The sequence below is a fragment of the Monodelphis domestica genome, chromosome 3 (assembly GCF_027887165.1).
Source record: "Monodelphis domestica isolate mMonDom1 chromosome 3, mMonDom1.pri, whole genome shotgun sequence".
Taxonomy (NCBI): domain Eukaryota; kingdom Metazoa; phylum Chordata; class Mammalia; order Didelphimorphia; family Didelphidae; genus Monodelphis; species Monodelphis domestica.
In genome coordinates, this window is record NC_077229.1 from 61,200,843 (window position 1) to 61,216,654 (window position 15,812).

At 34.7% G+C, this 15,812-nt stretch overlaps 1 protein-coding gene across 4 annotated transcripts in view; it reads left to right on the forward strand.

Annotated features, from left to right (window-relative positions):
* The window catches only part of POLE (DNA polymerase epsilon, catalytic subunit), an 84,063-nt gene that overhangs the window by 22,892 nt on the left and 45,359 nt on the right, over nt 1–15,812 (forward strand). For 3 of the 4 annotated variants that reach the window (XM_056821988.1, XM_016432309.2, XM_016432310.2), the window contains 3 exons: nt 124–336; nt 1,078–1,185; nt 10,788–10,916. In XM_056821988.1, the coding sequence (XP_056677966.1) occupies nt 124–336; nt 1,078–1,185; nt 10,788–10,916 (450 nt within the window). The remainder of the gene's footprint in view (nt 1–123; nt 337–1,077; nt 1,186–10,787; nt 10,917–15,812) is intronic. The other variant, XM_056821989.1, reaches the window with a different exon arrangement.

A 15,812-nucleotide genomic window follows, 5' to 3' on the forward strand; every position in this document is an offset into this window, starting at 1 on the left:
AAGGTGAGTCCCTTCTCAATGATTTCTTCTATTAATGTTGACTACAGGGACTAGATTAGAAGCAGGTCCGGATGGTTTGTGGGATATTGCCATTCTCAGGGTTTTTGTTTTTTCTCACTGCAGGTCCTGCGGAAAGGTTCAGGAACTTTGTGTGAGGCTTTGCTGATGGTCCAGGCTTTCCATGCCAACATAGTTTTTCCTAACAAGCAAGAACAGGAGTTTAACAAACTGACAGAAGATGGCCATGTACTGGACTCAGAGACATATGTTGGTGGCCATGTGGAGGCTCTAGAATCGGGTGTCTTTCGCAGTGACATTCCTTGCCGATTTAAAATGGTGCAACTCTTTCCTGCTCTTTTTGTTTCCTTCTTGTCTGCTTTGGGAGACTAAATACCCATGTCCCTGTCTTGTGGGTGGCCCCAAGAGACAGAATGGACTGACGTAGAGGATAGCTCTTTTGTCATCATCTCTATCCTCACCTTGTATTTTAAGGCCCTTCCTAACTAGACACAGTGCCTCAGGTGGCATTTGTTAAGGCCATTATACTGCAATAGCTATAATATCTTCTTTGTTGGTGCCTCTTTTGGGGATCAGCAAAGGATTCTAGATGAAATGTGGATTGTCAAGTCAACAAGCATTTAGTGCCTGCTATGTGCCAGGCCCTTGCTAAAGTTGGGGATATGATGAAAAGCAGCAATAGTCTCTGCTCTCAAGATGTTTATAGTCTCATGGTCATAGATGACTAACATGAGGAGATTATCTCCATAGGTTTTTTGTAAAAATGACTGATTGCTTTGGCATTTTATACATATGGGGATGTATTTTCTAGTTGCTATGTAGAGTTTTTAAAGAACTCTTTCAAAATATGTTGTGTGCATGGAGGCTATGGTTACAAAGTTTAGGCTAATTCATTAGACTTTATGTCAATAAAGATGGCTCCAAGAGTGTAAATGATGTGAGTTGTTCTTAAAAAGCTGGATCAGCCATATGGGGTCAGTTTGGATGTTGACATAAGGGCTATGGGATATTGAAATAACATTTTTTTCTGTTATCATGTCACTTTGTCTCCTCTACTAGAATCCTGCAGCCTTTGACTTTTTGCTTCAGCGTGTGGAGAAGACCATGCGTCATGCTATTGAAGAAGAAGAGAATGTGCCCATTGAGCAAGTTACCAACTTCCAAGAGGTAATAGTTCAGGGTCCTCTGGGGGAACAAAGGGAGAGGCCTGAGAAACTTCTGAAGTAATATGCTTTGACTGTCCAACTCCTCATGGATGTTCAGATTCTTATACTTCATTGTACTCAATCCCTGCATTTGTCTTCCAACTTATTTCCCATCCTTTTTCCTTCTTTTATGAAACCTTATTGATGCTATGTCTTCTAATGGAAATTTGGGAAAGGATGAAGTTAGGTGGGATCCTCCTCTTTAGCCCCTACTATTTCTTGGAGTAAGGTCCAACCAAAGGATATTCTTGTCTTGACTTTTTAGTGACCTTCTAACTGGTCTTTCTGCTCCCCTTCTATTCCTCTTCAATCCATTCTTTATATCATAGAAGCAATCTTATTTTATATAGTTTAGGACAATATGTTTTATTGATCTCACTTTTTCCACATCCCCATCTGTTACATTACATGACTCTTCAACCTCCCTCTTGTAACAAATAAATGAAGACAAGCAAAATTAGTCCCATTGGCCACTTCTGAAAACATACACCTCCCTCTCTGTGATCCATCACTTTTGACTAAGAGATGAGAGAGTCATGTTTCACCAGGCTTGAGGTTGGGATTGAACTTTGATGATGAAAGTTTTCAAGTTTTTCATTGTTTTTTATCTTCACGTTATTTTGCATAGGTTGTTTTCTTGGTTTTGTTTCCTTCACCCTGAATCCATTCATACAAGCCTTCTCAAGTTTTTCTGTTATTACAGTATAGTAATACTCTATTATTAGGTTTTTATTCTGTAATCTGTTCAGTAATTCCCCAATTGTTGGGAATGTTTTCCTTCCAGATCTTTATTACTATAAAAAGTGCTACAACAAATATTTGTGGATGGGATTCTTTTCCTTCTGTCTTTAATATGCTTGAGATATGTGCTTAGTAGTGATATAAGTTAAAGTTATGTTAAAGTGTATGTATGGTGACTTTTTAAAGTAGAATTCCAAATTATTTTCCAGAACAATTGGGCCAATTCATAGCTCCATCCATTAGTATATGTGTCTTTCCATATATCCTTTAGAATATCATTCTGTTCACATCAGAGTTTCAGTAATTTCTTATTGCTTTGTTTAAAGAAAAAGTATAAAATACTGATCCTGCTTTTCAAGGCTCTTCTTAATCTGGCTTCATCTGACCTTCCATTCTTATCTCATAGTACTTTTCTAGACTCACTCTCCTTTTCTTCTTATCTCTATGTCTTCTTTGTCTGTGATATTGTTTATAGTGTAGTCCTCAATGTCTCCATTTCAGTTTGTTGAATCTTCCTTCTAAACCCAGTTCAATTGCCACTTTTTTCACAAAGCCTTCCCTGACATCAAGCCTTCCCCTGAGCTGAAAGGGATCTCTGCCTCCTCAAATTTCTCATCACATTCTGCTTTTTATTTTTAATTTTCTTTTTTCATTTTAAAAAAGATTTATTTCATTAAATATTTATCAATTAATTACATGTTAAAAATTTAACATTCATTTAAAAAAATTTTGAGTTCCAAATTCTCTCTCTACCTCTTGTCTCTACCCTAAGCATTGAGAAGTCAGGCAATATGATACTGATTATACATGTGAAGCAATGCAAAGCATATTTTTTTATTAGTGATGTTGCAAAAGAAGATAAAAAGTAAGAAAGTAAAAAAGTATGCTTTTCTCTGTTCTCAGTCTGTTCTCAGAGTTCATTGGTTTTCTCTCTGGAGGGTTTTCATCATGAATCCTTTGGAATTATCTTGAATCTTTCTTAATCAGAGTAGCTAAGTCTTTAATAGTTGATCCCCCTTACAATATTGCTATTACTATGTACAATGTTCTCCTGGTTCTTCTCATTTCATTCTGTATCAGTTCCTATAAGTCTTTCCAGGTTTTTCTGAAGCCATCCTGCTCATTGTTTCTTATAACGCAATAGTATTCCATTATAATTGTTCCCCAATTGATGGACATCCCTTCAATAGTTAATTTGATACCACTAAAAGAACTATTATTTTTGTACATATAGGTCCTTCTTTTCTTTGGTCTCTTTGGGATACAGACCTAATAGAGTGGTATTGCTGGGTCAAAGAGTATGCACAGTTTTATAGCCCTTTAGGCGTAGTTCCATGGGCCACTCTTGGTGGAGCTTACAACTCACAAACAGTGCATTAGTGTTCTAATTTTTCCATATCCTCTCCAGCATTTGTCATTTTCCTTTTCTGTCATGCTAGCCAATCTGATAGATGTGAAGTAGTACCTTAGATTTTAATTTGCATTTCTCTAACCAGAATATTTTTTCATGTGATTATTGATAATGTGTCCTTCAACCATTTGTCAATTGGGAAAATGGCTTGTATTTTTATAAATTTGGCTCAGTTTCCTATATATTTGAGAAATTAGACCTTTATTAGAGAAATTTGCTGTAATTTTTTTTCATTTCTAATTTTCCTTGTAATTTTTACTGCATTCATTTTGTTTGTGCAAAACCTTTTTAACTTTATGTAATCAAATCAAAATTTCATGTCACCTTTGGGAGCCAAGATGGTGGAATAAGGCAGGAACTCCCAGAGTTTCCTAAATTTACCTCCAACCAATTATAATTATATGCCTCAAAATGAATTCTGGAGTGGCAGAACCAACAAAAGAATGAAGCAAAACAATTTTCTAGTCCAAGACAACTTAGAAGGTGTTCAGGAAAGGACTGTCTCACTGGGATAAGAGAGGAGCACAGTCTAGTCTAGGAAATGTCTGGGCAAGTCAATAGAGGCTGTGCCCCAACAAGGCAGCAGCAAGACTGCCACATGCTGCAGCCAGATACCCTGCTCTCCCAAGTAAGCTTGCCACTAGCCAGGTGCATATGATCTCCAGCTCTTTCTACCCCAGGTGCAGGGTGCAATGTTAGCATACAGGTAAAAGTCATGAGGTGTGAGGTAAGCTGGAAAAATGAGCAAAACCCCCAAAAGAATCTGACCATATAAAGTTATTCTGGTGACAAGGAAAATCAAAACACAAATTCAGAAGAAGACAGATGTTTCAAAATGACTATATGCAAAGTCTCAAAGGAAAATGTGAATTGATATCTGCCCCAAAAAGAACTGGAAGAGCTCCAAAAAAGAATTTTAAACCCAAATAAAAGAAGTAGAAGAAAAATCAGGAAAAGAAATGATGATGCAAGAATATGAAAAGAAGTCAACAGGTTGGCAAAAGAAGCACAAAAAATATGAAAATTCATTGAAGAAAACAACTTAAAAAAAAGAGAGAATTGGCCAAATAGAGGAGATACATAAGCTTAAAGATGAAAATAATTCCTTAAAAGTGAGAATTGAGCAAGTGGAAGCTAATGACTCCTGAGACATTGAGAAACAGTAAAATATTCAAAAGTTGAAATGAAAAAAATAATCTGAACTATCTCATTTGGAAAACAATGTAGGATTGTTAATTTAAGAATTATTGGACTACCAAAGAACAATGATCAAAAAAAGTCTGGACATTATATTATAAGAAATTAACAAAGAAAATTCCCCTGATATTCTTGAACAAGAGAAGGAAAAATTAAGAGAATTCGCTGATTGTCTCCTGAAAGAAATACCAAAATGAAAATTGCCATGAGTATTATTGCCAAATTCCAGAGTTTCCAGGCCAAGGAGAAAATATTGCAAGTAGCCAGAAAGAAATAATTGAAATATCATGGAGCCACAGTCCAGATTACATAAAAGTTAGCAGCTTTTACATCAAAAGAATAGAGGACATAGAAAATGATATTCTAGAAGGCAAAGGAGCTATGATTACAACAAGACTCATACTCATCAAAACTGAGGGGGGGAAAAATGGATATTTAATGAAATTGAAGACTTTCACATATTCCTGGTTAAAAGATTAGAGTTAAACAGAAAACTTGATTTTTAAATACAAGACCCAAGAGAAGCATAAAAAGGTAAACAGGACAACCCCCCCCCCCCCAAACAATCAAGAGAATCAATAAGTTTAAACTGTTTACTTTCCTTCATAGAGAGATACTTGTAGCTCTTAAGAACTTTATTGCTATTAGGGCAATTAGAGGGAGTATTCATAGACAGAGGGCATGAGAGTAAGTTGACTAAGATGGAATGATATCCAGAAAAACAAAATTAAGGAGTGAGAAAGAGGATTGCTCTAGAAGAAGAGGGAAGGGGGAAGTAGAATGAATTAAATAATCTTGAAGAAGTTAGAAAAACTAATACAATGGAGGGGAATGTTTGAATCTTATTTTCATTGTCATTGGCTCAAAGAGAGAAATTTATCTACATTTAATTGGGTATAGAAATCTATCTTACCTTAAAGGGAAGTAGGAGGGGAAGGGAATAAGATAAAGGAAGACTTATAGAAGGGAAGACAAATTGAGGGAGAATGGTAGTCAGAAGCAAAGCACTTGTAAGGAGAGATAGGGTGAAAGAAGGAAACAGATGGATTAAGAGAAGGATAAATGGGAAAAATAGAATAGAAGGAAATATTCAGTGAATGAGATGAACTTAGCCATAAAATGGAAGAGAATGACAGAGTGGATTAAAAACCAGAATCCTACAATATGTTGTTTACAAGAAACATTTGAAGCAGAAAGACACATAGAGTAAAGGTAAGGGGCTAAGCAGAATCCTTTATGCTTCAGCTGCAGTAAAAAAAAAAGCAGAGATAACAAATATGATCTCAGATAAAGCAAAAGCAAAAATTAATTCAATTAAAAGAGATAAGGAAGAGAAAATAGGTGTCAGAGACAATGAAGTATAATGTCTATACTAAACATAATATTAAAGCATCCAAATTTTAAATGATAAAGTTAAATGAGTTACAGGAGTAAATAAAAAGCTATATAATAGTGGGAGACCTTAACATTCTCTCAGAACTAGTTAAATCTAACAAAAAAAAAATAGAATGAAGTTAAGGAAGTGAATAGAATTTTAGAAAAGTGAAATATGATTGACCTCTGAAGAGAAAATTGAATGGGAATAGAAAGAAATATACCTTTTCCTCAGCAACACATGGTACATACAGACACATTGACCAGTTATTAGGACATAAAAACCAAATGTAGAAAAGCAGAAAGAATAAATATCCTTTTTCAGATCCTAATGCTACAAAAATTATATTCAATAAAGGGCTGTGGAAAATAGATTAAAAATTAATTTGAGGATCCTAATGCTACAAAAATTATATTCAATAAAGGGCTGTGGAAAATAGATTAAAAATTAATTTGAGGAGGTAACTAGGTGGTTCAGTGGATTGAGAGACATGTCCAGAGATGGGAGGTCCTGGGTTCAAATCTGGCCTCAGACACTTCCTAACTGTGTGACCCTGGGCAAGTCACTTAACTCCCATTTTAAGACAGAATGTAAGGGTTAAAATTTTTTTTGATAAATAATCTTAAAGAATGAATGGATCAAATAACAAGTCATAGAAGCAGTAATATCAATAACATTAATAATATTGAGGCAAAATACTAAAATTTATGAAACACAGCCAAAGTTATACTTGGAGTAAAATTTATATCTCTAAATGTTTACATTAATAAAATAGAGAAAAAGCAGAAAAATGGGCATGCAACTAAAAAAACTCAAAAAAAGAACAAATTAAGAACCTCCAATTAAAGACCAAATTAGAAATCCTGAAATGCAAAGAATAAATTAATAAAATTGAAAGAAAACCATTAAACTACTAAATAAAACTATTAGTTGCTTTTATGAATAAAACTTATAAAATAGACAAACCATTGGTTAATTTGATTAAAACAAGACCAAATTGCTAGCATCAAAAATGAAATGTATGAATTTATTATCAATGAAGAGGAAATTTAAAGCAGTTAATTAGGAGTTATTTTGCTCAGTTACATGCCAATAGATCTTGACAATCTAAGTGAAATGGATGAATAGTTATAAAAATATAAATTTTCCAAATTAACAACATGAATATGCTGCTGATGCCTAAACCAGGATGAGTAAAAAAACTATAGATCAATTTCCCTACTGAATATTGATGCAAAAATTTTTAAATAAAATATTAATAACAATATTTCAGCAATATTTCACAAAAGTATACACTATGATCGGGTGGAATTTGTACCTGGAATGCAGAACTTGGCATAATTGACCATATCAATAACAAAACCAACAATTCATATGATTATCTTAATAGATGCAAAAAAGGTTTTGACAAAATACAACGCCCAATCCTATTAAAAACACTGGAAAGCATAGGAATAAATGGAGCTTTCCTTAAAATGATATGTAATATCTCTCTAAAACCATCATCAAGCATTACTTCTAATGGATATAAGCTAAAAAACCTTCCCAGCAAGATTGTGTATTATAAGTATTCAATATTGTCCTAGAAATATTAGCTATTGTGAAAAGGGAATTGCCCTCCCTTTTTTTTTTTTAATGTAATCAATCTTTGATGTAATCAGTCAGGAACTTGAAGATCCTTTACCATTGATGTACAAGTACAAACATACCCTCAGAGACAGGAAAGTGGTCCCACAGGCACTGCCCCACCCCCTGGGTAGTGCCAGGAAAATTAAGGAACTATGATTGGTTCCTGAGATGTGATGTGGGAGAGCTAGTGGGTGGAGAAAATAGCTAATAAAGGTGTAGCCATAGGTCTGAACACACATTCTTGCATTGGTGACACCCTTGCTGGAGACACTACTGCTCTGGTGACTCTTGCTGAAGGGAGATGCTTACTCTGGGGACTCTTGCTGAAGAGACTTGTGGACATCTGACTGGAGATTGGAACCTGAAGGCTCACACTCTCTCCCTCTTCTAACTGGAGATTGGACCTGAAGGAGCCTTTGTCGGAGGTGAACTTCATTCCATCATAATGCAATTAGGGTATTTAGCTAAACTGCTCCCTACCTCTTTCCTACATTTCCCTCTTTCCTATTTCTACTTTGATTAAACTAAATTGTTAAAGCTACTAACAGACTCATAATTTAATTTTAATTATTACAATTTGGCGACCTTTTAATTATTACAATTTGGTGACTTCTTAACCATTGCACTACAGTAATAAGAGAAGAAAAAAATTGAAGAAATTAGAATAGGCAATGAGAAAATTAAACTCAATTTGTGTAGATGATATGATGGTATACTTAGAATGATATACAACTAAAAAGTGAGTTGAAATAATTAACAGCTTTAGTAACATTTCAAAATATGAGGATATATAAATCCAACTTAAATCTTTAACATTTATACGTTATCAACAAAGTCCAGCAGGAAGAGGTAGAAAGAGAAATCCCATTTAAAATCACTGTACACAATATAAAATAAATGCCTAGGAATCTGCTTGCCAAAACAAAGTTTAGGAACTAAGATCAATTACCAAATACTTTTCACATAAAGTCATATTTAAACAATTGGAGGGTAAATGAGTAGATAGAGCCAGTATAATAAAAGTGACAATTATACCTAGAATAATTATTCAGTGCCATACCAATCAAACTAATGAATTATTTTTAGAGCTAGAAAAAGTTAATTTGTCTGGAAGACAAGGGAACTAATAAAAAAAATGTGAATGTGGCCTAGCTGCACACATCTCAAGCTATTATAAAGTGATGATTATCAAAACAGCCTTAATACTGGCTAATAAACAGTGGTAGATCAGTGGGAGAGATTAGGTACACAATACACAGTAAAAAATGACCATAGTATCTAGTGTTTGATAAGCTTAGAGAATCAAATTTTGGGGACGAGAATTCATTATCTGACAAAAACTGCTGGAAAAACTAGAATACAGTATGGCAGAAGTTAGCCATAGACCAACATCTTACACCATATATCAAGATACAGTCCAAATGAGCACATGATTTAGACAAAGGGTACTACCATAAGCAAATTAGGGGAGCATGGAATAGTCAGATCTATGGATGAGGGGAAGAGCTTATGACCAAAAAGATAGAGCATCACAAGATATAAAATGGATAATTTTGATTATAAAAGGTTTTGCACAAACAAAACCAGTGCAACCAAGATGAGAAGGAAAATGGGCTCAGTTGATAGAAAACCAGGTCTGGATATGGGAGGACCGGGGTTCAAATTTGACTTCAGGGACTTCCTAGCTGTGTGATCCTAGGCAAGTCACTTAACCCCAGTTGCCTAGCCTTTACTACAATGCTGCCTTCAAATTGATACAAAGTATCAATTCTAAGACAAAGTAATGGTTATGTAAGCCATCTCTGGCTTGGCCCTAATTTGTCTAACCAATCCATGCAGTTAGCTAAGCCCATGAGAATCTATCTAGGACCTGTTAAAGCAGAAGTAATACAGCAGGAAACATTGGGAAGTTAGACTGGTATAATTTTCTTCTCTTTCTTTTTCTTTACTAATAAATACTTATAAATTTAGTATAAAATTTCCAAGGTTAATTTTTTTTCATAACAAAAGGTATAGTCAAAAAGTGCTTTAAATCACTATTGATTAGAGAAATATAAATTTAAAAACTTTGAGGGGCCTCTTCACACTTATCATATTGATTAATAGAAAAAGTAATGATAAATGTTTGAGGGAATGTGTGAAAATTGGGACACTTGCAATATTGGTGCAATGGATTGTGAACTGATCCAACCATTCTGGAAAGAAATTTTGAACTATCCCCAAAGAACTATAAAACTGCATATCCTTTGACCCAGCAATACTACTACTAAGTCTGCATTCCAAAAGAGATTTAAAAAAGAAAGAGGGAAGGACTTATTTGTATAAAAATATTTATAGCGACTCTGATAGCAAAAAAAATTGGAAATTGAATGGATATCCACTAATTGAGAAAATAGCCAAGCAAGTCATGGTATAATGATTATGTTGGAATAATATTGTACTATAAAATATTATGACTGGTTTTGAGGAAACCTGGAACCTGGAACAACTTATATGAACTGATGCATATCAAAACCAGAGCAGAACCAGAAACATGGTACACAGTAACAACAATGCTTACAATGATCAGCTTGAATGGCTAAAAGACTTATAATGAAAAATGCTAAATGCCTCCAAAGAAAGAACTGATGGAAAATAAATGTAAATTGAAGCATACTATTATTCACTTTCCTTTACTTCTAGATTTTTTAAAATTAGAAATGTTTTACATGATATTACAAGTATAACCTATATCAATTTACTTAGGAAGGGGAAGGAGAAGGAAGTAGAGAGGGAAAGAATTTGGAACTCAAGTTTTTAGAAAAGGAATGCTAAAAATTTTACATATAATTGGGAGAAGAAAATTGAAAGATTTTAAAAAAATGTTCCATCAAAAAAAATTTTTTTTATGCAATCCATTTTACTTCTCTCATTATACTCTGATTAGGGCTTTCCTTTATATTTACTACATTGTCACTTGAATCAGTTTTTGGTGTACTTATTCTGTGCTCCTTGATCACATTAGACTATCATATCTCTTTGTGGCACTGGTACTGATCACTAGCCTTTGCATACAGATGGTGTTAAGTGTTTTTTGAGTTGTGCTAATTTATCTAGTTAAGGATCGTGGGAGCATAACTTGTACCTGAGTTTGAACTCCTTAAAGGAATTGCCCCTAAACAACTATCTTCCTGCTTTGGTTTCCAGTTTTTGTTTCTTTTTCCACCTGTAGGTGTGTGATGAAATTAAGAACAAACTGACCTCCCTGAAGGATGTGCCCAATCGAATTGAATGTCCTCTCATATACCATCTGGATGTGGGTGCCATGTACCCCAACATTATCCTTACTAACAGGTTGCAGGTGAGGATGTGCTCCATTTTGAACTTTTGGGGATTTGTTTATTGTTTGTTTTTGTTTTAGTCAATTTAGAACATTATTCCTTGGTTAAAGAATCATATTCTTTCCCTTCCTCCCCTCCCCCACCCTTCCTGTAGCCGACAAGCAATTCCACTGGGTATTACATGTGTCCTTGATCAGAACCCATTTCCATGTTGTTGATGTTTGTACTAGAATGTTCACCCAGAGTCTACATCCCCAATCATATACCCCTCGATCCATGTAATCAAGCAGTTGTTTTTCTTTAGTGTTTCTGCTCCCACAGTTTTTCCTCTGAAGGTGGATAGTGTTCTTTCTCATAGATCCCTCCAGGTTATTCAGGATCACTGCATTGGCACTAATGGAGAAGTCCATTACATTCGATTGTACCACAGAGTATCAGTCAGTCTCTGTGTACTATGTTCTCCTGGTTCTGCTCCTTTTACTCTGCATCAGTTCCTGGAGGTCATTCCAGTTCATATGGAATTCTTCCAGTTTATTATTCCTTTGAGCACAATAGTATTCCATCACCAACATATACCACAATTTGTTCAGCCATTCTCCAATTGAAAGGCATCCCCTCATTTTCCAATTTTTTGCCACCACAAAGAGTGCAGCTATGATTATTCTTGTACTTGTCTTTTTCCTTATTCTCTCTTTGGGGTACAAACCCAGAAGTGCTATGACTGGATCAAAGGGCAGACAGTCTTTTATCGCCCTTTGGGCATCGTTCCAAATTGCCCTCCAGAATGGTTGGATCAATTCAGAACTCTACCAGCAGTACATTAATGTCCCAATTTGCCACATCCCCTCTAGCATTCATTACTTTCTGTTGCTGTCATGTTAGCCAATCTGCTAGGATACCTCAGAGTTGTTTTGATTTGCATCTCTGATTATAAGAGATTTAGAACACTTTTTCATGTGCTTATTAATAGTTTTGATTTCTTTAACTGAAAATTACCTATTCATGCCCCTTTATCAATTGGAGAATGGCTTGCTTTTTTGTACAATTGATTTAGCTCTTTATAAATTTGAGTAATTAGATCTTTGTCAGAGGTTTTTGATATGAAGATTGTTTCCCAATTTGTTGCTTCCCTTCTAATTTTGGTTGCATTGGTTTTGTTTGTACAAAACCTTTTTAATTTGATGTAATCAAAACTATTTATTTTACATTTTGTGATTTTTTTCTAACTCTTGCTTGGTCTTAAAATCTTTCCTTTCCCAAAGATCTGACAGGTATACTATTCTGTGTTCACCTAATTTACTTATAGTTTTTTTCTTTATATTCAAGTCATTCACCCATTCTGAGTTTATCTTGGTGTAGGGTATGAGATATGTTGATCCAAACCTAATCTCTCCCATATTGTCTTCCAATTTTCCCAACAGTTTTTATCAAATAGTGGATTTTGGTCCCAAAAGCTGAGATCTTTGGGCTTATAGACTGTCTTGCTGAGGTCACTTTCCCTAAGTCTATTCCACTGATCCTCCTTGTTTTGATGACCACTGCTTTATAGTATAGTTTGAGATCTGGGACTGCAAGTCCTCCTTCCTTTGCAGTTTTTTTTTCATGATTTCCTTGGATATCCTTGATCTTCTGTTCTTCCAAATGAACTTTGTTATGGTTTTTCTAATTCAGTAAAAAAAAATTTTGGTAGTTCAATGGGTATGGCACTAAATAAGTAAATTAATTTGCGTAGGATTGTCATTTTTATTATGTTAGCTCATCCTACCCATGAGCAATCAATGTTTTTCCAACTGTTTAGATCTAGTTTTAGTTGTCTGGAGAGTGTTTTGTAGTTGTGTTCATATAGTTCCTGGGTTTGTCTCGGCAGATAGATTCCTAAGTATTTTATTTTGTCTAGGGTGATTTTAAATGGAATTTCTCTTTCTAATTCTTGTTGCTCTAGAATTCTTTAAGTAGATCATCATATCATCTGCAAAGAGTGATAGCTTGGTCTCCTCATTGCCTATTTTGATACCTTCAATTTCTTTTTCTTCTCTAATTGCTACTGCTATTGTTTTTAGTACAATGTTAAATAATAGAGGTGATAATGGGCATCCTTGTTTCACTCCTCATCTTTTTGGGAATGCATCTAGTTTATCCCCATTGCAGATGATGTTGGCTGATGGTTTTAGAAATATACTGTTTATTATTTTTATGAAAGGGCCTTCTATTCCTCTGCTTTCTAGTGTTTTCAATAGGAATGAGTGTTGTATTTTGTCAAAGGCTTTTTCTGCATCTATTGAGATAATCATGTGATTTTTGTTGGTTTTCTTGTTAATGTGGTCAATTATGTGGATGGTTTTCCTAATATTGAACCATCCTTGCATTCCTAGTAAAAATCCTTCCTGGTCATAGTGAATATCCCTTGTGATGACTTGCTGGAGTCTTTTTCTTTTTCTTTTTTTTAAACCCTTACCTTCTGTCTTGGAGTCAATACTGTGTATTGGCTCCAAGGCAGAAGAGTGGTAAGGGCTAGGCAATTGGGATCAAGTGACTTGCTCAGGGTCACACAGCTAGGAAGTGGCTGAGGCCAGATTTGAACCTAGGACCTCCCATCTCTAGGCCTGGTTCTCAATCCACTGAGCTACCCAGCTGCCCCCTTCTGGAGTCTTTTTGCTAGTATCCTGTTTAAGATTTTTGCATCTATGTTCATTAAGGAGATTGGTCTGTAGTTTTCTTTCTCTGTTTTTGACCTGCCTGACTTTGGAATCAGTACCATATTTGTGTCATAAAAGGAATTTGGTAGAACTCCTTCTTTGCTTATTATGTCAAATAGTTTGTATAATATTGGGATTAGTTGTTCTTTGAATGTTTGATATAATTCATTTGTGAATCCATCTGGATCTGGGGATTTTTTCTTAGGGAGTTCTTTGATGGCTTGTTTAATTTCTTTTTCTGATATGGGGTTGTTTAGGTATTCTATTTCTTCGTCTGTTGGCCTAGGCAATTTATATTTTTGTAAATATTCATCCATGTCACCTAGATTGCAATATTTATTGCTGTATAATTGGGCATAATAATTTTTAATGATTGCCTTAATTTCCTTTTCATTAGAGGTAAGGCCTCCCTTTTCATTTTGAATACTGTCAATTTGGTTTTCTTCTTTACTTTTTTAAATTATATTGACCAGTACTTTGTCTATTGTATTTGCTTTTTTCAAAGTACCAGCTTCTAGTCTTATTTATTAAATCAATAGTTCTTTGACTTTCAATTTTATTAATTTCTCCTTTGATTTTTAGGATCTCTAATTTAGTCTTCATCTGAGGATTTTAAATTTGTTCACTTTCTATTTTTTTAATTTGCATGCCCAATTCATTGACCTCTGCCCTCCCTAATTTGTTAATATGTGAACTCAAGGATATAAATTTCCCCCTGAGTACTGCTTTGGCTGCATCCCATAGATTTTGAAAGGATGTCTCATCCATGCCATTTTCTTCAATGAAATTATTAATTGTTTCTACGATTTGTTCTTTAACTGATTTTGGAGAATCTTATTGTTTAATTTCCAAATTAACTTTTGATTTGGCTCTCCATGTACCCTTACTGATTATTATTTTCATTGCATTGTGGTCTGAGAGGTTTGCATTTATTATTTCTGCTCTTTTGCACTTGCTTGCAATGTTTTTTTGACCTAATACATGGTCAATCTTTGTGAATGTACCATGTGCTACTGAAAAGAAGGTGTATTCCTTTTTGTCACTATTTTTCTCCACATATCTACTAACTCTATTTTTTCTAAGATTTCATTCACTTCTCTTGCCTCTTTCTAATTTATTTTTTGGTTTGATTTATCTAGTTCTGATAGAGGAAGGTTCAGGTCTCCCACTAATATGGTTTTTCCATCTATTTCATCCTTGAGCTCCACTAGCTTCTTTAGAAATGTGGATGCTATGCCATTTGGTGCATACATGTTGATTACTGATATTTCCTCATTCTCTATACTGCCTTTTATCAGAATGTAATTACCTTCCATATCTCTTTTGACTTGATCTATTTTTACTTTGGCTTTCTCAGATATCATGATTGCAACTCCTGCCTTTTTATCTGTTGATGCCCAATAGATTTGGCTTCATCCTCTTACTTTTACCCTATCTGTGTCTACCTTCCTTATGTGTGTTTCTTATAGACAGTATATGGTGGGGTTTTGGTTTCTAATCTACTCTGCTATTCACTTGTATTTTATGGGTGAGTTCATTCCATTCACATTCAGAGTTATGATTACTAGCTGTGTATTTCCCAGCATTTTGATTTCCACTCCTAGTCCTGCCCTTTCTTCTTTCACTATTTCCTTCTACATCAGTGTTTTGTTTTTAATTGGTCCCCCCAATTCTCACCCTTATTTTACTTCCCTTTCTACTCCCCCCTTCCCTTCTTATTCCCCTCTTATTTTCTTTACAGTCTTTTTAAACTACCCCCCACCCTCTCCCTCCCTTGTAATTCTTCTCTCCCCACCAGTTTGTTTGTTACCCTTCTACTTACCTATAGGGCACAAATCAATTCTCTGCCCCAATGTATTTGATTGTTCTTCCCTCTTTGAGTCAATTTCAGTGCACATGAGAATTGAGTATTTCCTATCTCCAACCTCTTTACCCTTCCAGTGTATTGCTGTTCTCCCCTCCTCTTGCCATTCACTTCTTTGTGACATATAAATTTACCCCATTTTGTTTCTTTTCCCATTTCTCTTGGTATTCACCTCTTTTTTTTAACTTTAGTTGTGTGTGTGTGTGTGTGTGTGTATATATATGTATATATACATATATTTATACCTACATATATCTATGTATATATTTGTCTTGGCACTTAATCCTATATAGTTTGTCTCTGTTCCCTCTAAGTATAATTTTTCTAGCTGCCCAGGTAATAATAATAATTTTTAA